The sequence below is a fragment of the Rana temporaria genome, chromosome 2 (genome assembly GCF_905171775.1).
Source record: "Rana temporaria chromosome 2, aRanTem1.1, whole genome shotgun sequence".
NCBI lineage: Eukaryota > Metazoa > Chordata > Amphibia > Anura > Ranidae > Rana > Rana temporaria.
Genome location: NC_053490.1, coordinates 371,549,427 through 371,573,926, shown reverse-complemented (window position 1 = coordinate 371,573,926; position 24,500 = coordinate 371,549,427). Strand labels below are relative to the sequence as shown.

The 24,500-nt window shown below is 44.8% G+C and overlaps 1 protein-coding gene across 2 annotated transcripts in view; it reads left to right on the top strand.

Annotated features, from left to right (window-relative positions):
• The first annotated feature begins 455 nt into the window (after nt 1–455).
• DEF6 (DEF6 guanine nucleotide exchange factor) overlaps nt 456–24,500 on the top strand; it is a 111,765-nt gene continuing 87,720 nt past the window's right edge. The window contains exon 1 of one of the 2 annotated variants that reach the window (XM_040337783.1): nt 456–930. In XM_040337783.1, coding sequence (XP_040193717.1) covers nt 835–930 — 96 coding nt within the window. In that variant the 5' untranslated portion in view covers nt 456–834. The remainder of the gene's footprint in view (nt 931–24,500) is intronic. The other variant, XM_040337782.1, reaches the window with a different exon arrangement.

Genomic DNA, 24,500 nt, shown 5'->3' with positions numbered 1-24,500 from the left:
AGATGCCCCCTTTCTATGGTGTGGTATTCAGTATATCACCTAGATACCCCCTTTCAATGATGTGGTATACCGTATATCACCTATATAAGTTATATACCCCCATTTCTATGGTATGGTATACAGTATTTCACCTATATGAGGTATATATTCCCCTTTCTATGGTGTGGTACACAGTATATCACCTAGATACCCCCTTTCTATGGTATGGTATACAGTATATCACCTAGATACCCCCTTTCTAAGGTGTGGTATACAGTATATCACCTAGATACCCCCTTTCTATGGTATACAGTATATCACCTAGACGCCCCCTTTCTATTGTGTGGTACACAGTATATGACCTATATACTCCCTTTCCATGGTATAGTATACAGTATATTCCATTTCTATGGTTTTGGTAAGGTGACATGATGTCACTATGCCCAGTGCTCACATTTGGTGTGTGACTGGGTGGCTTTGTCAGCAGCAGGAAGTGGTGGATGTAGCAGTGTCTGTTCGGAGAGTGATGATGTGAGTGTGCCTGTGTCTGCGGTCTCCTGTACAGCAGAGCTTCTTGTAGAGAGTGTAGCGGAGCGCGCCATTGAACAGAACAGAGAGTGCAGTGTAGCCGGGTGTGACGGGGGTGTCTGAGGGCTGTATAGAGGACACCTGACTGGACGTTCGGCTCGTGTGTGAGGGGGTGACTGTGTCCCTAGGTAAAGTTTAGAGAGGAGAGTGTTAATGGCAGATGTTAGCGGAGTGAATGGAAGACTTGTGTACTAAGCACAGCTATCTGTCCGGGTGTATAGAGCGGAGTAGTTATTTGTGTGTAGTCAGGTGTGAGGAGGACACAGGATGTCTCTGAGGAACGAGTTGCTGAAGTCCGTGTGGTATGCCTTCACTTCACTCGACACCGAGAAGAGCGGCAAAGTGTCCAAGTCCCAGCTGAAGGTAAGTGCATTCCTCACACTGCCATGTCTTATGTCTATATACCTTTCCTAATGACACTCATAGATTTCAGGAACTGGCTGAGAAAAACACTGACTCATCAATTCAGTTTTTTTTTATTCAGTCATTAAAACGTTCAGAGTCTTAAAACTTTCCATAAGTATAACAGTGGTTGTCGTTGTTGTTTTTCCTTATGGGGGCCATTAAACGCTTCGATTTTATTGCAGATTTTAACTGAATCTGCGAAATATAAAAATCAAATAGCTGTAACTACCCTTTCAATCAATTTACACCCAATCTGGATCGACTCGGGCAATTATTGATAGTTTTTCATCCATCGGCAGCACCAAGACACTTTGTTCGTGAATGCGATTGTATTTGAAACCATCATGAGATGTCTTGGTGGAAACAGAGATGCTATTGCTGACTTACCATCGGAAGTTACCATCTTATCTTAACTAGCCATAGAAATCCACTTTGCTGTGTGTGGCACATCAATCGATTGACTATAGCTGAATTATTCCAATCAGAAGACATCGATTAGGCTGGCCATCCACTATACAAATTTGTTCTACAACTTTCCTTTAGATCAGGGGTCTCCAAAGGTTCTATACAAAGGGCCAGTTTCCCATCCTTCGGACTTTAGAGGGACCGGACTGTGGCCATCGGGAGTAGAAAAAGCATCAGTTGGGGGTAAACAATCCCTCATCTTTTGGTGTCGGTGAGAAAAACTGTGCCCCATCGTTGGTGTCATTTAGAGGAATTGTGCCGTGTCATTGGGGGGAATTGTGCCCAATTTTGGTGTCATTGGGGGGAATTGTGCCCCGTCGTTGGTGTCATTGGGGGAATTGTGCCCCATTTTGGTGTCATTGGGAGGAATGAACCCCCATTGTTGGTGTTATTGGGCCCTATTGTTGGTGTCATAGGGAGGAACTATGTCCCTTTGTTGGTGTCAGTAAATGAAGTACTGCCCCAAGGGCCAAATAAAAGCAAGCAAAGGACCCCTGGGATGCAGTTTGGAGACCACTGCTTTAGATTTACCAAAATCATACAATATGAAGTCACACCTAAACACTATACATTTGTGTATGCAATCAGGCAGGCCCTTGCACTACATAGTTGAAGGTAAATCTAAAGGAAATCGAACAAGAAAATTGTATAATGTATGGCCAGCTTTAGAAAATAAATCAATCATTTGCCCAAAGGACCTATAGCCCCCATTGGTGTTGGCTGGGAACCGGGTTAAAGTTGTAGGTATCCATTGGCCAGCCCTCCCAGAATGGATTAGTGGTTATGTAAACTTTGGCAAGTTCTTTTCACTGGTTTGTTCATTGTTTTAGCAGATTTACCTGGAACAGGTCCGGTGGTGATTGTCCGCCTATTCATAAGGGGCGCAGGGGCATTGGCCCCCTAATTTCCATGGGTGGGAGGCAGACACAGTGAGTTCTACAGGTTTTTTTTCTTGTAAAGCACACAATTAGAGCCAGAGGCTCGAATTGGCTTCAAAAGGTTGGGCTCAGGGCGTAGAGCACTGCGCCCTGAGCCCACCTACTTGTGACAATAGCGAATCAACATCTGTTGTCTTCTTTCTTCTGGATTGGCCAGGAGGAGAAGCCGGGAAAGCCGCCCGTGACCTAGATGGGGTAAGTGCTGGGCTGGTGGGCTTGCGAACGGGGCTGGTGAGTGGACGGGAAGGGAGACAAAAAATGGAGCTCCAGCTGTCACTGGTGATTGTACCTGTAGAGATTTGATCCTCGCCAGAGGCAGGATCGGCTAAACAGGCTGCCTGTCTGTCCCTAAGGAATATCTCCTTTGTAGCCAGATGCAGCTGATTGTCACCCATTCACTGGCACAAATGCTGCTGAATCTTTATTGTTTGTGATTAGACTACATTCACACTGGCGATTAGAGCCGATGCGATTTGTAGCGACAGTTCCTTCTGTGGCTCTCAGCAGGTAGGTGCAGTCGCCAGCCCTGTTCACTATAATGACAGGTGGCTGGTGGCCGCAGCTATTAACCACTTTGTGTGCATCCAGAAGCGATCACCGCTGCATCTGAATGGATACAAACACTGTTCAGTTGACAATTCCACCTGGTAGCTTTGATTTTTCAAGTTGAAAGATGTCGGGTGGGAGGTGTCCAACAGAGCTATCCACTATCCACAAGGTATGACATTACCTTGCAGGGACAAAGTCCCCCCCACAAAGAGTTTACTACCTCTTAAAAGGCGGCCATACGTGGCCTAGTAACTACAAGCAATGGGAGTGTTCTGAACATGTATTATGACAACTGGGTCAGGCTTTTCTGATTGGTGGAAATGATCATTATTTTCTGTTTACAACCGATAGTCCAGTATGTACTGTATTTTTCCAGTGGTAAAAAAAAGGAAGAAAACTTTTATTGGTACTAACAGCTGTTGGTTACGATTGGAACTCAAATGAGGATGAATAACTGACACATCCACTGTTGTTCCTGACATATGACCATGTATGGCTTCAAACTGGTTAAAATCTGACTATTCAATCTCCTTTAGTTTTTTTTTTTTTAATTATGCAGTGTGGGGACTTAAAGTGGAGGTTCACCCAAAAACGTAATTTTTAACATTAGATTGATGCTCGTTTTGTCAAGGGGAATCGGGTGTTTTTTTTTAAATCGAAGCAGTACTTACCGTTTTAGAGAGCGATCTTCTCCGCCGCTTCCGGGTATGGGCTGCGGGACCGGGCGTTTCCTATTTGAATGACAGGCTTCCCAAGGTCGCATACATCGTGTCACGATTTTCCGAAAGTAGGCGAACGTCGGAGCGCAGGCGCCGTATAGAGCCGCACCGACGTTCGGCTTCTTTCGGCTACTCGTGACGCGATTTATGCGACCGTCGGAAGCCTGTCAATCAAATAGGAACGCCCCAATCCCGAAGACCATACCCGGAAGCGGCAGAGAAGATCGCTCTCTAAAACGGTAAGTACTGCTTCTTTTTAAAAAAAAAACACCCGATTCCCCTTGACAAAATAAGCATCAATCTAATTATTAAAAAAAAGATTTTGGGTGAACTCCCGCTTTAAAGCTGAGTTCTACCCATTTAAAAGTCAGTAGCTACAAAAGGTGTATAAAAATACACAGTGTATAAAAATAAACAGACACTCACCTGTCCCACGATCCAGCGATGAAGCCGCCCAAAGCCTTGCTCCTCTCCCCCTCCTCTCCATGGTGCTGGCATTGCAAGTGTGGGACGCCCGGCCGTGACAGCTTGCGGCTTCACAGCCGGGCACGCACTGCGCATTCGCGAGTCACGCTGCGCTGTCTTGAATGGCCAGGCAATCCCAGAAGATTGGAGGGGGGGGAGGTGCCAGAAGTGGGAGCTGGGTATCTGTCAAAACCAGGTACCTGCCCCCCCCCCAAAAAGAAAATGACATGCCAAATGTGGCATGTCAGGGGGTCATGAGTACTTAAAGTGAAAGTTCAATTCTTAGGTGGAACTCCGCTTTAAAGTAATTGAAAAGTCAATTAAAAAATAAATAAAATAACATGTTATACTTACCTCCTCTGTTTAGTGGTTTTGCACAGGGCAGCCTGGATCCTCCTCTTCTTGGGTCCCTCTTCGCTGCTTCTGATCCCTCCCTCCTGTCGAGTGCCCCCACAGCAAGCATCTTGCTATTGGGGCACCCGAGCTGAGCTGCAGCTCCCTGTCTCCATTTAGACACAAAGCTGCCGTTCTGCCCCGCCCCCTCTCTCCTGATTGGGTAACTGACTTTGACAGCCATAGGAATCAATGGGGCCGCTGCTGTGTCTCATCAGTATGTAGAGTCCCCGACAGCAGAGGGACTTGTGGACATCACTGGACAGAGATGGGGCTCAGGTAAGTATTAGGGGGTGCTGAGGAGGCTGCTACACACAGAAGACTTTTTAACTTAAAGCGGAGTTCCACCCATATAAAAGTCAGCAGCTACAAAAAGTGTAGCTGCTGACTTTTAATAATCGGACACTCGCCTGTCCCACGATGCGGGTGAACGAAGCCCCGATCCTCTCCCCCGCCTGTTCTCGACACCAGCATTGTGACTGTAGGCACCTGGCTCTGGCTTCAAAGCCGGGCACGCACTGTGCATGAGCGAAACGCGCTGCACGCTGTGATTAGACGGGCAATTTTCTGGGACCTGTGATGTGTCCCAGAAGATTGCACGGAGGGAGGGGGAGAGGTGAACTTCCTTCTGGCTCCGCTGTGGCCCGGAAGGAAATGGGAGCTGTATGCCTCTAAAAAGAGGGTATCTACTCCCCCCCCCCAAAAAAAAAAATGACAGGGGGTCACCTTCACTTAAAGCGGAAGTTCAATTTTTGGGTGGAACTCTGCTTTAATGCATAGAATGGATTAATATAAAAAACCTTCTGCCCTTACAACTCCTCTAGTCTAAAATATAATTAAAGGTAAAACTTTGGGTTGTCCCCAGAAAAGTAATAGAGGGGAACTTTTCCAATCTGAATACTGTCCTGGGGGTCCCCAAGGGATTTTCTTAAAAGTGATTGTAAATGATTACCTTGTAAAACAAGCCATTCAGTTTAAAATTTAAATGAAAGGCAAAACATTTTTGTATAGCTATAAAAAAATAAAACATTATAAATAATTTTTTTCCCCTTATTCATAACTGATCACATTCCCTCAGTTTTCAGGTGCATAAGAGCTGTGAAGCAGCAGCCCACTGAGCTTCCCCTTGACTGGCTGGGGCATGTCAGGACAAGTCGGATCATTGGAGGAGAGTACACCGAGTTCCCAGCATAGCTAGAGAACTGACCACGGTGTGTTCTCCTGCTTAGTGTTGTCAGTTTTTTTTAGGAAAGGGGAGGGACTGGCAGGAACACCAGGGATTGCACATAAAGGAAGCAATACAAAGAGAACAGGATACTTACATGGTACAGCAGGCAAAGATCTGGAATATGAAGTGTTGCAGTATCAAACGCTTTTATTTGCAGGGATTTCCTCTCACTTTGGCTGTGGGACAGGAAGTGAAGAGAAATCTCCACAATGGGACGCAGATGGTGAAACAACTTGCTTAATCCAAAAAAAACATTTTTTTGCCTATAGTTCTACTTTAACTGATTGGATATCATTTGAGTGGGTTGTTTATATGGATTCTTAGGCTGCATTCACACCTGAACGCGGCGTATTTTACCGCGACAAATTGCGGCGTTTTGTCCCGCGATTTGCCGCGACACGGAAACATACACAGGAGGGGTGATCAACATTGTCGGCTATGGCCGAAAGCCGCCTGAAAAAAAGGTCCGGGACTTGTTTTGAGCTTCAGGCATTTTGGCGTTCGGCGTGGAGATGTGAACCATCTCCATAGCCGACAATGTAAAATCACCCCTCCAGCTTATTGCAGGCTGCAATAGCGTCGCGCTACAGGCGACAATACGCCTAGGTGTGAATGCAGCCTAACCCTTGGTTCACACCTATGCATTTTTTTTGCATAAACGCACTACAGTCCATTAAACATGGTTTCCTATGGATCTAATTCACATCTGTGTGTTTTGAGCCAATGCTTTTTTTGGAAAGGGTCAGGGACTTTTTTCCCACAACATATTTTGCTTTGCGTGCAATAGACTTCAATGGACCCACACCAAAACGGCAAATGTTTCGTTTTTTATGCATTTTTTGGGGCCAATAGGAAAGTATGACAGTTCTGTTCATGGAGTGCGACTGATGAGACTAGGATGCAGATTTACACTCTGGCACTTCATGAACAGAACTGTCATACTTTCCTATTAGGCCTCATGTACACTGCTGCTTGTAAACAGACGTTTAGGAGCAGTTGGTCAAAAACACATATAAAAGAACGCAAAATGCCACGCAATCGCCCCGTAAAAATCGCATCAACTGCAACCTGCATAGATATGAACTTAGCCTTACCAAAAAAAAAAAATGCATTTTACATTTGCTACAGCTTTGTTGTAGCCGAGGAGAAAGCAAGGGGGGGCAGAGTGGCTTAGGCCTCATTCACATTGGTGCTGAGACCCGTACTGCGTGAATGAGCAGTTTGTTTATGCGATTGGAGCCGTGCATCTGCCCCTGCACCCCTGGCACACTAGGATGTGCGACTGTATCTGTACAGCTGCTGCATCCCCATTCTGTAACTTAGGCATTTGCAACCAACTCTAGGCGGTTAGAGCCACATAAACAAACAGCTCTTTCATGCTTTTTTGGCCTCGAGACCCTGGCGAATGAAGCCATACACTGTAAGCAGAGGGACCTTGGGAGAAAGGTCAGTAAATAGGGCACTTTATGGCCAGGTACACACTATTTGTTTTTTCCCACCCGGTTGAATGAAAAAAAACTGTCAGCTCCGGTCTCCCGCAAATATGTGCAACCAAAACTTCTGTTTTTAATGCAAATTGTTAAAGCCATTATGTATTTTTTTTGCAGGCTGGCTGATAAGTGTGCTGGGAAAACGTATTTGTTTGTACTACTACACCAGTAACTTGGCAGTATATGTCAAATGTACCTTCTTAATAAAGCGGAGCTCCACCCTAAAGTGGAACTCACGCTGATCGGAACCCGCCCCCCCTCCGGTGTCACATTTGACACCTTTCAGGGGGGAGGGGGTGCAGATACCTGTCTAAAGACAGGTATCTGCACCCACTTCCGGCCACACGTCTCAGGCAAAAGACGGGTTTTTCCAGACTTCCCGTCTGTCCCCCGTTGTGTGCTGGGAACACTCGGCTCCCAGCACACAGCGTGTGAGCCAATCGGCGGGCGCAGCGCGACTCGCGCATGCGCCGTAGGGAACCGGGTAGTGAAGCCGGAGCGCTTCACTTCCTGGTTCCCTCACTGAGGATGGCGGGGGGAGCAGCAGAGAGACGAGCGATCGCTCGTCCTCTGCTGCTGACGGCGCTGGACTCTAGGACAGGTAAGTGTCCTAATATTATTTTTTTTTACTGGCACATCCGCTTTAAAGTGGCTTGATTTGTAAGTCCACCATAAGTTTAACATGCCCTCTGCTGTGCCACAGCACACTAGTTAGGGGATATTGCGGGGTTGATCTTGTGCAGAGTATACAGGCATTTATACCACTGGGTCAGTGTTTTATAGCCCATCTCTTAAAGGGGTTGTAAAGGTACAATTCCTTTTTCCTAAATAGCTTCCTTTACTGTAGTGCAGTCCTTCACTTACCTCATCCTTCCATTTTGCTTTTAAATGTCCTTCTTTCTTCTGAGAAATGCTCACGTCCTGTTCTTCTGTCTGTAACTACACACAGTAATGCAAGGCTTTCTCCCTGGTGTGGAGTGTCGTGCTTGCCCCCTCCCCTGGAATACAGGAGAGTCAGGACGCTCTCTACGTTGCAGATAGAGAAAGGAGCTGTGTGTTAGTGGGCGTCCTGACTCTCCTGTAGTCCAAGGGAGGGGGCGAGCACGACACTCCACACCAGGGAGAAAGCCTCGCATTACGGTGTGTAGTTACAGGCAGAAGAACAGGAAGTGAGGATTTCTCAGAAGAAATAAGGACATTTAAATGCAAAATGGAAGGATGAGGTAATTGAAGGAGGACTGCATTAAGGTAAAGGAAGCTATTTAGGAAAAAAAATAATTGTTCCTTTACAACCCCTTTAAGCAGAGCTGACCACATTTAGTTTAGGGGATGTCTTCACCTGGTCTTCCTTCTGGGTTTCTTCAGAGCGTATGCACTGGTGACATCATTTGCTGCATGCAGTGTGAATATCTCAGTGCAAGTTTAGGAAATATTCACTGTACCTACAGGTAAGCCTTATGCCGCGTACACACGATCATTTTTCAGCATGAAAAAAATTGTCGTTTTTCAGCATGTCTAAAAAACGAAGTTTTCCCAACTTCATCATTAAAACGATGTTGCCTACACACCATCGTTTTTAAAAAATGATCTAGCAAAGCGCGGTGACGTACAACACGTACGACGGCACTTTAAAGGGGAAGTTCCATTCGCCTTTTGGCTGCTTTAGCTGATTCCGTGTTAGTAAAAGACAATTCGCACTTTTTTTTGTCTGTTAGGCCTTGTACACACGACTGGATCTATCCGCTGGGATTTATCCGCAGATCAGTTCCAGCGGATAGATCCGGTCGTGTGTACGGCCTAGTGGACATTTATCGGTGGATAAAAATCCAGCCGACGGATTTCAAGCGGATAAAAATTTCTTAGCATGCTAAGAAATCTATCCGCTTGAATCCTGTCCAGCGGATTGATCCGGTGGTCTGTACAGACTCACCGGATCAATCCGTCCGCTCCCCTCCCTCGCATGCGTCGTAATGATTCGACGCATGCGTGGAAGTCTTTACCTTCCAGCGTCGCGCATGTCGCCGCGTCATCGTCGTGGCGACGGCGCGACACGTCACCGCGGATGGATTCCGCACGGGTTTCGATCTGATGGTGAGTACAGCCATCAGATCCAAATCCGCCAGAGGATTTATCCGCTGGAAACGGTCCGGCGGACCGTTTCCAGCGGATATCCTCTGGTGTGTACGGGGCCTGACAGCGTAATGAATGTGCTTTTTCGTCATTTTAGCCCACACACAATCATTTTTTACAACCCGAAAAACGAAATCGTTTAAAATAGGGTTGTCCCAATACCGAGCAAATGCTCCCGATGCCTTATCCGATACCTGGGAGAGAGAGAGGCAGCGTGTAATGCCTGTGTCCCTGTATAATGCTCAGACGGCGGCCATCCAGTGTATAAAAGCCGCGCCTCCTCTTCGTCTATGATAGGGGAACACTCCCAGCAAGTGAGACAGTGAGTGTTCTGCCTATCACGGACACCCTGTCATCCTCATCCCATGGACGAGGATGAGAGGATGTCCGTGATAGGCGGAAAAAAACAAAAAACTCATTGCTGGGAAACTTAGTTCCCCTATCACGGACGAGGATGAAGAGGAGGCGTGGCTTTTGTACACTGGATGGCTGCCTTCTGAGCATTATACAGGGACACAGGCATTATCGGATCAGGCAATCGCCTTATTCATGTAGTTTAAATTAACAATCTGTACTGTCTGTAACCACCAATGAATCAGTCCATGTTCTCTCACACAAGTTTTTTTGATTATTATATCACAGTAGAGCACAACTGCTTGTATGACGTATGCCAACAAGTGCACTTTATTCATCACAGATGTCACATTTCCTTTGATTGTGTGCAGATAGGGCATTAGATGAGTGCTGCTAAGTACGATGTTTTCAAACCTCTTTGTATTCTAACTCCAATCAGCCAAACATTTGTCATGCTAGGTGTTGGACCACCATATTACTTCCTTTTTCTCTATCCTGCTATTAGGGGTGCAGACTGGCTGGTATCTTTTATCAAAGGACTTCTAAACTAAGACAACAGGTTTAAGGGCTTAATTGATCAACCAGCAATCCACCTAATCCTTTTAATTTCAGTGCCGTTTGTCAGTGCCAGCCATCAATGCGTCACTGTCACATGACATTAAAAAAAGTATCTGTATTCGGTATCGGCGAGTACTTGAAAAAAAGTATCGGTACTTGTACTCGGTCTTAAAAAAGTGGTATCGGGACAACCCTATTTACAATGTTTCAGGTCTGATAAGACCCCTGATATCTCACCAAAGCCCTCCCAACAGGGCTGAATGTAAAAAAAAAATTGCAATAAATAATTAAAAAATTAAAATGTAAATAATAATAATAAAAAAAAACACACAGGCCCGGATTCAGATACATTGGTGTATCTATCGGCGGGCATAATGTATCTCAGATACGTTACGCCGCCGTAAATTAGGGCGCAAGTTCCGTATTCAGAAAGAACTTGCGCTCTAAGTTACGTCGCCGTAACGTATGTGGTCCGGCGTAAGCCCGCCTAATTCAAATGTGGATGATGTGGGCGTGTTTTATCTAAATTACATGTGACCCCACGTATTTGACGTTTTTTACGAACGGCGCATGCGCTGTTCGTGAAAGAATCCCAGTGCGCATGCTCGAAATTACGCCGCAAATCGTCAATGCTTTAGACGTGAACGTAACTTACGTACAGCCCTATTCGTGAACGACTTACGCAAACAACGTAAAATTTTCATAATTCGACGCGGGAACGACGTCCATACTTAACATAGGATACGCCTCATATAGCAGGGGTAACTTTACGCCGGAAAAAGCCTAATGTAAACGACGTAAAAAAAATGCGCCGGGCGGACTTGCGTTTCTGAATTGGCATATCTACCTAATTAGATTATCCCTAAATCTACGGAAGCGCCACCTAGTGGCCAGCGTAAATATGCAGCCCAAGATACGACGGTGTAAGACACTTACGCCGGTCAGATCTTAGGGAAATCTATGCATAACTGATTCTATACGCCGTCGCAACTCAGAGTTACGACGGCGTATCTGGAGATACGCCGTCGTAACTGCTCTCTGAATCTGGGCCACTGACACTACCCCACCCCCCCACCCCCCCCCCCCCCCACTAAAAAAAAAAAAAGTAAAAAAAAAAAAAAATAATTGTAAAAAAACATTATTGTGTACAAAAAAAATACCGCCACTGTCACATGACATTAAAAAAAAAAGTATCGGTATTCAGTATCGGCGCTTGTACTCGGTCTCAAAAAAGTGGTATCGGGACAACCCTAGTATTCGGTATCGGCGAGTACATGAAAAAAAGTATCGGTACTTGTACTCGGTCCTAAAAAAGTGGTATCGGGACAACCCTAAACTCCTCCTTTATTCTCCTCTTCTCAAGAGTGCATACATTTAGTTCTTCTAATCTTTCCTCATAGCGGAGCTCCTCCATGCCTCTTATCAGTTTGGTTGCCCTTCTCTGCACTTTCTCCAGTTCCCCGATATCCTTTTTGAGAACTGGAGCCCAAAACTGAACTGCAAAAGAAGCCTTGCAAGGGACATTTCATAGAATACAGAATACTGTACATAATAATTATTAAATGCAATTGCAATGTTGAATGAGTAATTAATCACTTCAGCCCCGGACCATTTGGCTGGCCAAAGACCAAAGCGCTTTTAGCGATTCGACACTGCGTCGCTTTAACAGACAATTGCGCAGTCGTGCGACGTGGCACCCAAACAAAATTGACGTCCTTTTTCCCCCCACAAATAGAGCTTTCTTTTGGTGGTATTTGATCACCTCTGCGGTTTTTATTTTTTGCGCTATAAACAAAAAAAACATAAATTTAGAAAAAAATGCAATATTTTTTACTTTTTGCTATAATAAATATCCCCCCAATATATATATATATATATATATATATATATAAAAAAAAATTTCCTCAGTTTAGGCCGATACATTCTTCTAAATGCAAAGTGTTTATTGATTGGTTTGCGCAAAAGTTATAGCATCTAAAAAATAGGCGATAGTTTTATGGCATTTTTATTAATATTTGTTTTACTAGCAATGGCGGCGATCATCGATTTTTATTGTGACTGTGACATCACGGCGGACACATCAGACACTTTTGGTGCTATTTTGGGACCATTCACATTTACACAGCGACCAGTGCTATAAATATGCACTTATTACTGTGTAAATGTGACTGGCAGTAAAGGGGTTAACCAGGAGGGGCGCTGAAGAGGTTAAGCGTGTCCTAGGGATGTGTTCTAACTGTAGGGAGGATGGGCTATGTGTGACATGACACTGATCACTGCTCCCGATTACAGGGAGCTGTGATCAGTGTCCTGTCACTAGGAAGAATAGGGAAATGCTTGTTTACATTAGCATTTCCCCATTGTTCCTCTCTGGGACCTGCAATCACACTCACGGAGCTCGCAGCGCGCACGCACCCACAATGCCGCTTCTTAAAGGCGACGTACAGGTACATTCATCTGCCTGTATGTACCATTCTGCCGACGTATATCGGCGTGAGCCGGTCGTTAACCGGTTAAAGATCTGCATACATAGTCTCTTTAATGGCTGTCCCAAGAAAAAGAGTTAATATGTTGTTTGTATAGTAGTGCAGCATTTCTACAGAAAACATCAAGATTCAGCTTTTCCGTCAAATACATTTTGATTGGTTGATATGGGTTAAACAAGTTTGCATTGCTAGTTTGAATATACACGATTATTTGTAGTAAAAAAGTTTGTTGTGAGTGGGCTGTGCTCACCGCATGGTAAAAAAAGCTTTAGGATGTCAAATATCACTGATCACAGTGGACAGTACACGCTGGTTGCATTGTATTTCGCAAACACGTTTTAGTATAACAATTTCTACTAAACAAGTACTCAAGTGCTAAAGGATACACTCCTAATTGTCCAAAGTTCCTTCATATGCTCCAATAAGACTGCAATTAGATAAGAGTGTTGACCTTGCAGCTCTCTCAAGACAGGGATGTTTTAAAAAAAGAGACAACCAGCTGTGTTTATGTGCTGTTTTTTATGTACATTGTGAGTATTTGAAGTATTTTAACAATAAAGTTCATTAAAGAGTCTTCACAAAGCCAGAACCTTGGTTTGAGAGTAACTTGGTTTGAGAGCGTTTTGCAAGACAAGCAACATTTTTAAATAAATTTTGACTTGATAAACAAGTGATATCTTGAAATACAAGTAGCGTCATTTCACAACATAGTATAAAAGAGGAGACAGGCGCCCCTAAAGCCTCGTACACACGATCGGCGTAGGACTTTTGTCCGAAGGGGCGTTGGCCGTGAACTTGTCTTGCATACAAAACGGCAAAGAATTGTCGTCCAGCAAACACAAAACTATGTGTTTTTTCAGCTCTTTAGCACCACCCTTTGGGTATCTTCTGCTAATGTTGTCTTATGGTTAGCATTGCTTCTGAGCATGCGTGTTTGTACTTTGGATTTTTTCCAACGGTTGGAAAATCCGACAAGACACATTTGTTGTCGGAAAATTTTAAAGCATGCTATCCAACATTTGTTGTCGGAAATTCCAACAACAATTGTCCGATGGAGCATACAAACAGTCAAATTATCTGACAACATCCTGCCATCACACAATTCCCGGCGGAAAATCAAATTGTGTGTACGAGGCTTTATAGTGTAGCAATATGGTTACATTTAATAAAGGTACAACATTAAGAGCCGGTTCACACTGGGGCGGCACGACTTCGGGGGCGACTCGGCAAGGCGTCCTGAAGACGACTTCAGGGGTGACTTGCAAAATGACTTCTGTATAGAAGTCAATGCAAGTCGCCCCCGAAGTTGTACAAGAACCTTTTTCTAAGTCGGAGCAATTTGCTTCGCTCCTATTTGAACGGTTCTATTGAATAGAATGGGACGCCACTTGTCAGGCGGCTGAGTTACTGCTTGACGAGTCGCCCCAGTGTGAACCGGCTTTTAAGCTGCATTCACACCTGAGCGATTTCAGCTTGTAAAACGCTCATCTCAAAACTTCCAAAATGCCCAACAAGCAAAATCTCATTCCCCTGTTCACATCTGATGCCGCGTACACACGATCATTTTTCGTGTTGTAAAAAACAACGTTACCCGATCATTAAAGCGGTTGTATAGGCAAACATTTTTTTTCCTGGCACCTGTAAAGGAAAAAGCATAATGAGCTAGTATGCACCGCATACTAGCTCATTATGAAATACTTACCTCGGAACGAGGCGTCGTTACTGCTGCCGGCTGCTGACATTTCCCCTCGGCGTGTCTTCTGGGTATCGGGGCTCCAGCGCTGTGAGTGGCTGCGCGCGGGAGACTTCTGTCCGGCAAGGTCCAGCGGCTGCCGGGCCTTAAGCCGAACATCCCCTGTGCGCATGCCCTGCTGCATTCAGCGGCTAGTTGCGAGGGAGATATTTATTTTACCTACAGGTAAGCCTTATTATAGGCTTACCTGTAGGTAAAAGTAAAAAAAACCCTATACAACTACTTTAAAGCGGCCTTGCATACACACGATCGTGAAAAAAAAATGTTCTAGCAAAGCGCGGTAATGTACAACACGCACGACGGCACTATAAAGGGGAAGTTCCATTCGGATGACGTCACCCTTTGGCCTGATTTTGTGTTAGTAAAAGACGCGCTTTTCTGTCTGTTACAGCGTGATTAATGTGCTTACTCCATTACGAACGGTAGTTTTACCAGAACAAGCGCTCCCGTCTCATAACTTGCTTCTGAGCATGCGCGGATTTTTCACGTCATTTAAGCCCACACACGACCATTTTTTAGAACCCGAAAAACGACAACGTTAAAAACATTGTTAAAAAATAGAGCACGTTCAAATTAATTTTTTGCCCGTTTTTCAGAACCCGAAAAATGCTCTGAAGCCCAAACACAATAGTTTTTAATGACATTAAAAAAAAACTTCATTTTTTAGAACCCGAAAAATGATCGTGTGTACGCGGCATGAGCGTTCTGTCGCCTGAAGCAAAATACGCATCCTATTACATTTCTATAATCTTTTTATATGGATTATAAACTGAAAGATCTATGAATAAATGGTTGTGGAACAAATTATGTGAGTTTCCATTATTTCTTATGAGGAAATTCACTTTGATATACAAGTGCTTTGGATTACAATCATGTTTCTGGAGCGAATCATGCTCGCAATTTAAGGTTTTACTGTGCTTAGCACATCCATTTTAGTGCATGGTTTCTGGGATGTCTGTGATAAATTCAAGTCTATATTGTGATTACCTAGCTGAGGTCTGCTTTTGAGAAATGGTTAGTGCAGGTCCTTGAGCAAAGGGAGTTGCACACCACAAACAGTTTTTCAGCTGTTACATCATTCAACGCCATCCTTTTGTACTGTGACAGGCAAAGCTTATTTATGTTTTTGAGACTCGTCTGTTATGCCATAAGAAGACTAAAATAAAATATAACAAAACATTTTTGTTTAGTTTTGGACAGGGCTATTAATTTTTTTTATTGCCGTCAGAGTCATCACTAGGTAGATTCACCCTTTTTTTTTTCCTGTTTATCATTGTCCCCGATACATAAAGTGATGGGAAGTTATAACAAAAGGCGAGGAGAAATCCCCCAATGGAGATACCTGTTCCTGTAACAAATGTCTAATGGTAGTTTACACGAATGCCCTGCAGTAACATGCATGTTGTTAGCATGCAAGTTACCACAATGTGTGGTAACATACGTAATCAGTATGCTGGGGTGCTATTTAAAATGAATGAAGGCACTAAGTCAAAACACCTACATTGTAGTGCATGAAGTTTCGGTGTTGTTTTTGATTCAGTTAGCTGCCCTAACACAATGCACGTTATTGTAAAACATAATGCATAATACCACACAATTGTACCAGCCTAAAGCCCCATGCACACGAGACGCTGGTAAACGCGTGTTCAGAGGCATTTGGACAGCTTTTTCAACTGCCCCTGAACACATTCAATGTTATTCTATGTGTCTATGCACACAGTCACGTTTTTCTACGTTTTTCGGCAGTTGCGTTTATGCTCGTTTTTTCAGAAGCAAAAAAATGGGTTCAGACGCAAAAGTTTTTGCGTTTCAGACGCAAAACGCGGTAAAACGCGATTTCGTTTATAGGCGTTTTTAAAGGTGACCTATTTTTTTACATTAGAAATCTCAAAAATGATGGCGAATGATGAAAAACCATTAAAAAACTGTAATGCTTGCATTGCATTGTGGACAATCCACAACTTGTGGCAGGTGACGTGGCCAGTGGACAATTCACAACTTGTGGCAGGTGACATGGCCAGGTGACGTAGCAAGTGGACAACCCACAACTTGTGGTAGGTGATGTGGCAGGTGACGTGGACAATCCACAACTTGTGGCAGGTGACGTGGCCAGGTCATGTGGCAAGTGGACAATCCACAACTTGTGGCAGGTGACGTGGCAAGTAACATGGCCAGGTGATGTGGCAAGTGAACAATCCACAACTTGTGGCAGGTGACGTGTTCACATCACCTGGAACGTCACCTGGCCACAAGTTGTGGTCAGGTGACATGGCAAGTGGACAATCTGCAACTTGTGGCAATTGACGTGGCAAGTGGACAATCCACAACTTGTGGCAGGTGACGTGGCCAGATGACATTGCCAGGTGATGTGGCCAGTGAACAATCCACAACTTGTGGCCAGGTGACACGGCCAGGTGACGTGGCCAGTGGACAATCCACAACTTGTGGCAGGTGACATGGCCAGGTGACATAGCAGGTGACGTGGCCAGGTGACATGACAGGTGACGTGGCCAGTGGACAATCCACAACTTGTGGCAGGTGACATGGCCAGGTGACATAGCAGGTGACGTGGCCAGGTGACATGACAGGTGACGTGGCCAGTGGACAATCCACAACTTGTGGCAGGTGACGTGGCCAGGTGATTTGGCAAGTGGATAATCCACTTGTGGCATGTGACGTGGCAAGTGGACAATCCACAACTTGTGGCAGGTGTCGTGGTCAGGTGACGTGGCAAGTGGACAATCCACAACTTGTGGCAGGTGACGTGGCCAGTGGACAATCCACAACTTGTGGCAGGTGACGTGGCCAGTGGACAATCCACAACTTGTGGCAGGTGACGTGGCCAGGTGATTTGGCAAGTGGATAATCCACTTGTGGCATGTGACGTGGCAAGTGGACAATCCGCAACTTGTGGCAGGTGTCGTGGTCAGGTGACGTGGCAAGTGGACAATCCACAACTTGTGGCAGGTGACGTGGCCAGTGGACAATCCACAACTTGTGGCAGGTGATGTGGCCAGTTGACATGGCAGGTGACGTGGCCAGTGGACAATCCACAACTTGTGGCAGGTGAGGTGGCAGGTGACGTGGCCAGGTGACAAGGCCAGGGGACAATCCACAACTTGTGGCAGGTGACGTGGCCAGGTGACATGGCAGGTGACGTGGCCAGGTGACAATCCACAACTTGTGGCAGGTGGCGTAGCCAGGTAACGTGGCAGATGACGTGGCAAGTGGAGAATTCACAACTTGTGGCAGGTGACGTGGCAAGTGGACAATCCGCAGCTTGTGGCAGGTGATGTGGCAAGTGACACGCTAAATACAAGATATTCGCGGCAAAACGGGCGTTTTAAACAACCGTTTTTGCGTTTGAAATAGTGTGTTTAGATGAGTTTGCATCTGCGTCTCGTGTGCATGGGGCCTAAGGCTCGATTCACAATAATGCATTTTTTTTTATGCTTTTTGTAGTAAAGCATTTCTTTTTTTTAACATGGGTTCCTATGGAACACGTTCACATCAATGTATTTTTGTGCTTCTCCGTTTTTGGAAAGACTCTTTTGCCACAAAATGCAGCGTTTTGTGTGTATAGACTTCAATGGACCCGCATCTAAAACACAAGTATTGCGTTTTTACCATAGTTTTGCTGAGATTTGCGTTTTGTGTGTTTTTTTGGGGGGGGGGGGCTTTATAGTAAATGAGTCATCAGCTGACAGCTGAATTAAAGAAAAAAAATTGGCGTCAATTTTTTTTAACGAAAAAACGGCGTGGGTCCCCCCCCCAAAAACCATACCAGACCCAGATCCCGCCCCCCCCCCATGTGAATGAACTTTATTAAAAATGTCTTCTTCTTCCTCCTGTCTTCTTCTCCCCCCCCGCTTCTTCTTCCTCTGGTCTTTAGAACTGCAAGCGATACACAAGGTGCCGTGAAGAGGCCTAACTAAACCCGTTTCGCAGACTGTAGGGCAGGTTAATTTGGTCGGTTGGTGATTTGGAATGTTGTGTTTTTGGCTTTTATAGATGTAAATCGAGCCTAATGCCGCGTACACACGATCATTTTTCGTCCTAAAAAATCGTTTTTCGGCATGTAGAAAAAACAAAGTTTTTCCAACTTCATCATTAAAACGACATTGCCCACACACCATTGTTTAATAAAAAATGATCTAGCAAAACGCGGTGACGTACAACGGCACTATAAAGGGGAAGTTCCATGCGGATGACGCCACCCTTTGGGCTGCTTTAGCTGATTTCGTGTTAGTAAAAGACGATTCGCGCTTTTCTGTCTGTTAAAGCATGATGAATGTGCTTACTCCATTATGAACTGTAGTTTTACCAGAACGAGCGCTCCTGTCTCATAACTTGCTTCTGAGCATGCGCGGGTTTTTAACGTCGTTTTAGTCCACACACGATCATTTTTTCCAACCGGAAAAACGACATTGTTTAAAACGTCGTAAAAAAATGCAGCATGCTCGAAAAAAAAAATTGCTGTTTTTCAGAAGCCGAAAAATTATGTGAAGCCCACACACGATCATTTTAAATGACATTTTTTTAAAACAACGTTTTTTTCATGCCGAAAAATGATCGTGTGTACCCGGCATAAGACCTCTTAAAGTGGAGTTCCACCTGCAAAAGAAAAATACTGCAGCTGCTTACTTTTAAAATAAGGACACTTACCTATCCAGGGCGCCCATGATGTCCTCACCCAACCCGTCCCTCGGCTCCGTGTGGAGGCACCAGCATCTTCAGTTAGGGAATCAGGAAGTGAAGCCTTCACAGCCTGTTTCCTACTGTGCATGCGTGACTTGCGCTGTGCATTCTGAATGCTCCCTGCTGTTTTCTGGGACCTGTGTGTCCTGTGCTATCTTCAGATAGCGGGGGGAGGAGGGACCGAACATGGCGTAGTTCGCCGCGGAATATGCGGCGCTCTTTCGCCAGAAGTGGGAGCAAATACCTGGATTACACAGGTATCTGTCCCCACCCCCCCTGACAGGTGCCAAATGTGATACCGGAGGGGGGAGGAACCGGATCAGCGAAAGTTCCATTTCCGGGTGGAACTCTGCTTTAACTTAGTGATACTTTCTGTTTTGTATTTACCAGTAAGTGAAGGGAAATCTTTCCAATTGGACAGAGGCGTTAAAAAACGCATCTAGTCAAAACTACAAAAATGTTTTGCCTTTGAATGAATGAACTGTGTGGGCAATTTTACTAACGCCTACACCAAGAGCAAAGAAAAAAAATGCTCACCTGTTCACACTGATGCGCTGTGAATTTGGTACGTTTTTTGTCCATTCTGAGGTGCAAATTTTACCGTGATTTTAATGCAAATTTCAGGAGTGGGACATAGCTGTGATTAATGTTCTAGCCAATTAAATCATAGTGTAAGAAAAAATCTTCCTGTGTACTTCCTGGTTTTTGTGGAGAGTAGTGTGGTGGAATTCGCACATATGTGAACCATCATTGCGATTCCAGAAGGATTTAGGCCGGGTTCACGCTGGTCCGACAAATGCTCCGGCATTGGGAGCTCATGTCGCATTACGTGTGAAAATCAATGTTTCCCTATCGGACCGACTTTGAAAATGCTCCCTGTACTACTTTGGTCTGACTTTGATCCTACTTCACTCCATTGAATATCATTGAAGTCGGATCAAAGTCGGAACACCGTCTTGCATGATCCGACTTTGGCATGCGACTTGTGCTCTGCTGATCTTGAGGGGGAAATCCACACCAAATTTTAAATAAAAAACTGGCATGGCTTCCCCCTTTCAAGAGCATACCAGGCCCTTGGGTCTGGTACGGATTTAAAGGGGAACCCCTACGCCAAAAAAACAGCGCGGAGATGAGACCCCCGGAGTCGGAAGAAGACCCCCGGACCTGCCCAATAAATTACTTTAAAAACCTGTGTAGTGTTTTTTTTTTTTTTCTTGACACTTTTCTCCCAGGTGAATGGGTAGGGGTTCGATGTACCCCATACTCATTCACATAGGGCGGGGGGCCGGTATCTGAGGCCCCCTTGTTAAAGGGGGCTCCCAGATTCCGATAAGCCCCCCCGCCCGCAGACCCCGACAACCAACGGCCAGGGTTGTTGGGAAGAGGCCCTTGTCCCCATCAATGACCGTCATTGAAAACAATGACTTGAGGGATGACATGCAAATTCAAAGTGTTTTTGACGCTTCGCATTCGTTATGAACTCGCACAAGTGTGAACCGGCCCTAAAGAGATTATTTCCAGCGAACCTCTGGCAAATGTCAGCTTCTAAGCTTTTTACAAATATGGAAATAGACTGTTTTTAACAGCAAATTTGCAGAACTGTATAAACACAATACCAACTTGCGTTGCTCCTGTACTTACCCCTAAGAAAAGTAACACTATTAGAAGTGACACAAACTAAAAGCCTTAATCAAAGATTTAGTCCATCCAGAGGTGTATTCTGTAGTTTTCAGTAAATACTAGAGATGTAAACCACCTGAGAGTTCCCAATATCTTTCAGAGACTGCAGCAAGATAATGCTTAATTTTTCAGGTCCGGGTATGTACCATGGGTTTTAATAGGGAGTCCCAATCCTTTATTGGCTTTTTCATTCCTCTGTTGAACCCTATTTGCATTCCATAATTCTTGTTGTAATAGTTACCTTCATAAAAAGTGATTACACTAATGTATAAGAAAATAACAATCAGTTATACTCCAAACACGTCTATACTACAGGGTTCACATAGAAAACCGGATATTTTAGAACTCCTAAGTCAGGTATCCATAATGATAATATCATATTTTCGGTTTCTAACCAATTGTCATTTCATTTTATTTAGGGTTGTCCCGATACCAGTATCGGTATCGGGACCGATACTGAGCATTTGCGGGAGTACTTGTACTCCCGCAAATGCCCCCGATGCCAGATCCGATACTACCCCCCCCCCCGCCGCCATCGCCGCAACGCCGCCGCCTAGTTATTCAGCGTGCGGAGAACATTACAGCTTTCATTTGAATAGCTGTCTGTTCCCCGCCGCGCCGCGTATAGACACTCCCCCTTGCTCGGGATTGGACGGGTGATCTGTCTATCAAAGTGCAGATCACCCGTCCAATCCCGAGTAAGGGGGAGTGTCTATACGCGGCGCGGCGGGGAACACATAGCTATTTAAATGAAAGCTGTAATGTTCCCCGCACGCTGATTAGCTAGGCGGCGGCATCTAGGTATGGGGAGACATGGCTGCATATGTGATGGGACATGGCTGCATATGTGATGGGACATGGCTGCATATGTGGGGGGACATGGCTGCATATGTGGGGGGACATGGCTGCATCTGTGGGGGACATGGCTGCATCTGTGGGGGACATGGCTGCATCTGTGGGGGACATGGCTGCATTTGGGGACACATTTAAAAAAAGTATCGGTATTCGGTATCGGCGAGTACTTGAAAAAAAAGTATCGGTACTTGTACTCGGTCCTAAAAAAGTGGTATCGGGACAACCCTAATTTTATTCAATAACATTTTGGTTGACAGATTGCAAACCCTGTCACCTGGAAACATAGATGTAAAGGACATTTTGGATAGAGCAATGAGGGTTTAAACCCCTATAATTATTTGAATTCATCTATGTCCCATTGGGGGGATTTCCCTTCATGTTATGTACCATAGCCAAAACATGAAGTGAGAGGAAATCCCTTCAAAGTTGTCACCATGATCACCAGTTCCCCTTTATAACTGTTCTGAGGACAACCCAAAGTGTGTTTTTTTTTTTTTTTTTTTACTTTCACTTCAGTGATAACAGTAAACGGAACAAACAGAGAGGTTGGATCTACCTAACACAGACAGCAACACATTTCTGACAGGTGTTCTAATCCCTCTCCACTCTATCCACAACTAAAAAAAAGTTTTGCTTTTAGTTATACTTTGAGGAAATTACCACTGAAGTATCATAGTTACATAGTCTATAAGGTTAAAAAAAAGACACCCGTAAATCCAGTTCAACCTATGTTGTACGTTTAATAAACCGTGATAAGCCAAGATCATGATGATCACGGCTTATCACAGAGCATTGCCGGTTTAATAAACTGAGATGAGGAGCAGAGAACACATTCTCCACTTCCCATCACAGCACATGGATGTTTTGTCACAAACTGAGATCTAAAGATTTCACAGCTCTTCCACTGAAATATCTCCCTTCCAGATTCACCAGCTCAGAGGTGGAGAATCTGGGAGATAAGCTGCTGTGATAAGAGGAAGAAGGCTTATTCTAAGGTAACCGGTGCTATTGAAATTTAAGGGGTAATCAGAGTGTAAGTGACTCTGATTCCAATTGCAACCAATTGATTAGAGTCTCTGTTTCAGCTTGGCTGTGCTGTGGGCTCATTCTATGGTGCTGGGGTGTTCTTCCACCCTGGTGCGGTAGGTGGCAGCAGTGGAGCTGAGGTTTTGGGCCTCGCTGGGCATGCTGGGAGAGAGTACTTATGAAGCAGACGTCATTTTGTGTGGTCTTCTTTAGGGTGGCCACCTCACGGCGCTCCGGCGTTATGGCCTACCTGGCCAGAGTGTGCGCGCTATGCTGTGTTCCTGGTGTTGGGCCTAAGTTGGTCCGGAGCATTTGAGCAGGACAGGGACCCAGTGGTCGACTGGGTTCCCACTTCGAAGATCCCAAGCAAGTTTTGCTGTTCGGTGGGGAGTCCATCTGAAGAGCGCCAATGAGAGGCTGGCGGTCCAACAGGATTCTAACGAACCACCGGGGATCGAGGTGACTGGACACTGAAGGATTGACTTCTCTTTCAGTCGGTGCCTGTGGCGACGTTAAGAAAAGAGGATCCAGGCGTAACTATACTTAGGAGGGTTATCTGCGCATTCGGATATTCATTTAAAAGGGCCTGTGGCAGAGGTTCCATTCTGACATTCAACTAAAAAGGGTCTGTGGCAGAGACTTTGTTCTGAAGAGATTCGAGCGGTATTCCGGCTGCTAGGTCAGTGAGAGAGACCTATCCGGGCACGCTAAACCCACTCAGGCAGGAGTGGTGTAAGAAAAGCTGCTATGCATAGGAACAGGACTGTTCCAAGTACTAAGCCTGAATCTGCTATAAAAATGCACTGACTACTGTGAAACTGACAATGGCAGTGAAGGGGTTAACCACTAGGTGGCGCTAAGGGGTTAAGTGTGCCCTAAGGGAGTGATTCTTACTGTAGGGGGGCGTGGCTGTAGGCGTGACGTCACTGATCGTCGTTCCCTATATCAGGGAACAGACAATCAGTGTCACTGCCACAGAGAAGAACAGGGAAGGTGTGTTTACACACACCTCTCCCTGTTATTCAGCTCCTGTGACCCGATCGGCTGGGCTCTTAAAGGCGATGTACAGCCGTGCCATTCTGCCAACGTATATTGGCGTTAGGCGGTCCTTAAGTGGTTACGTTTCTCTAGTCTCTTTTGTACCTGGTTTTTAGTCAACCACAAAGGTACGTTCGGTGAAACATCATTAATATTACTGGTAAGACTATCAAACCTGTTTATGACCAGCTTCCCATGTTCATCTGTTATGGAGCCTATCAGTTCCTTCATAACCTTTATACTGTTAATATATTTGAAAACAATTTTGGGATTTTTTTTGCCGAACATATCCCTTCTACGTATTTTTTAAAGGCTTGTTTGTTGTTTGCTGCTTTTTACAAACAATAATTCAGTGACTGATGAACTTGTTTTTAATTAATTTTTAAAACAACCCGACTTGCCTTGTGTGATTTTTGTTGCAAATATTTGGTCCCATTGAATGTCATACAGTAAAGATCACAGCTTATTACCCACTTGAGCTCCAGAAGGCTTTACCCCTTTCATGACCAGAGCATTTTTTGCTACTCAGCACTGTGCTATTTTAAAATTAATATGCAACACTGTACCCAAATAACATTTTATATCGTTTTTAAACAAAAATAGAGCTTTCTTTTGGTGGTATTTGATGAAAACTCTGTTGTTTATTTTTATTTTTTTATTATATAAACTAAAAAAGACAGAATATTTTGAAAAAAACAACAAA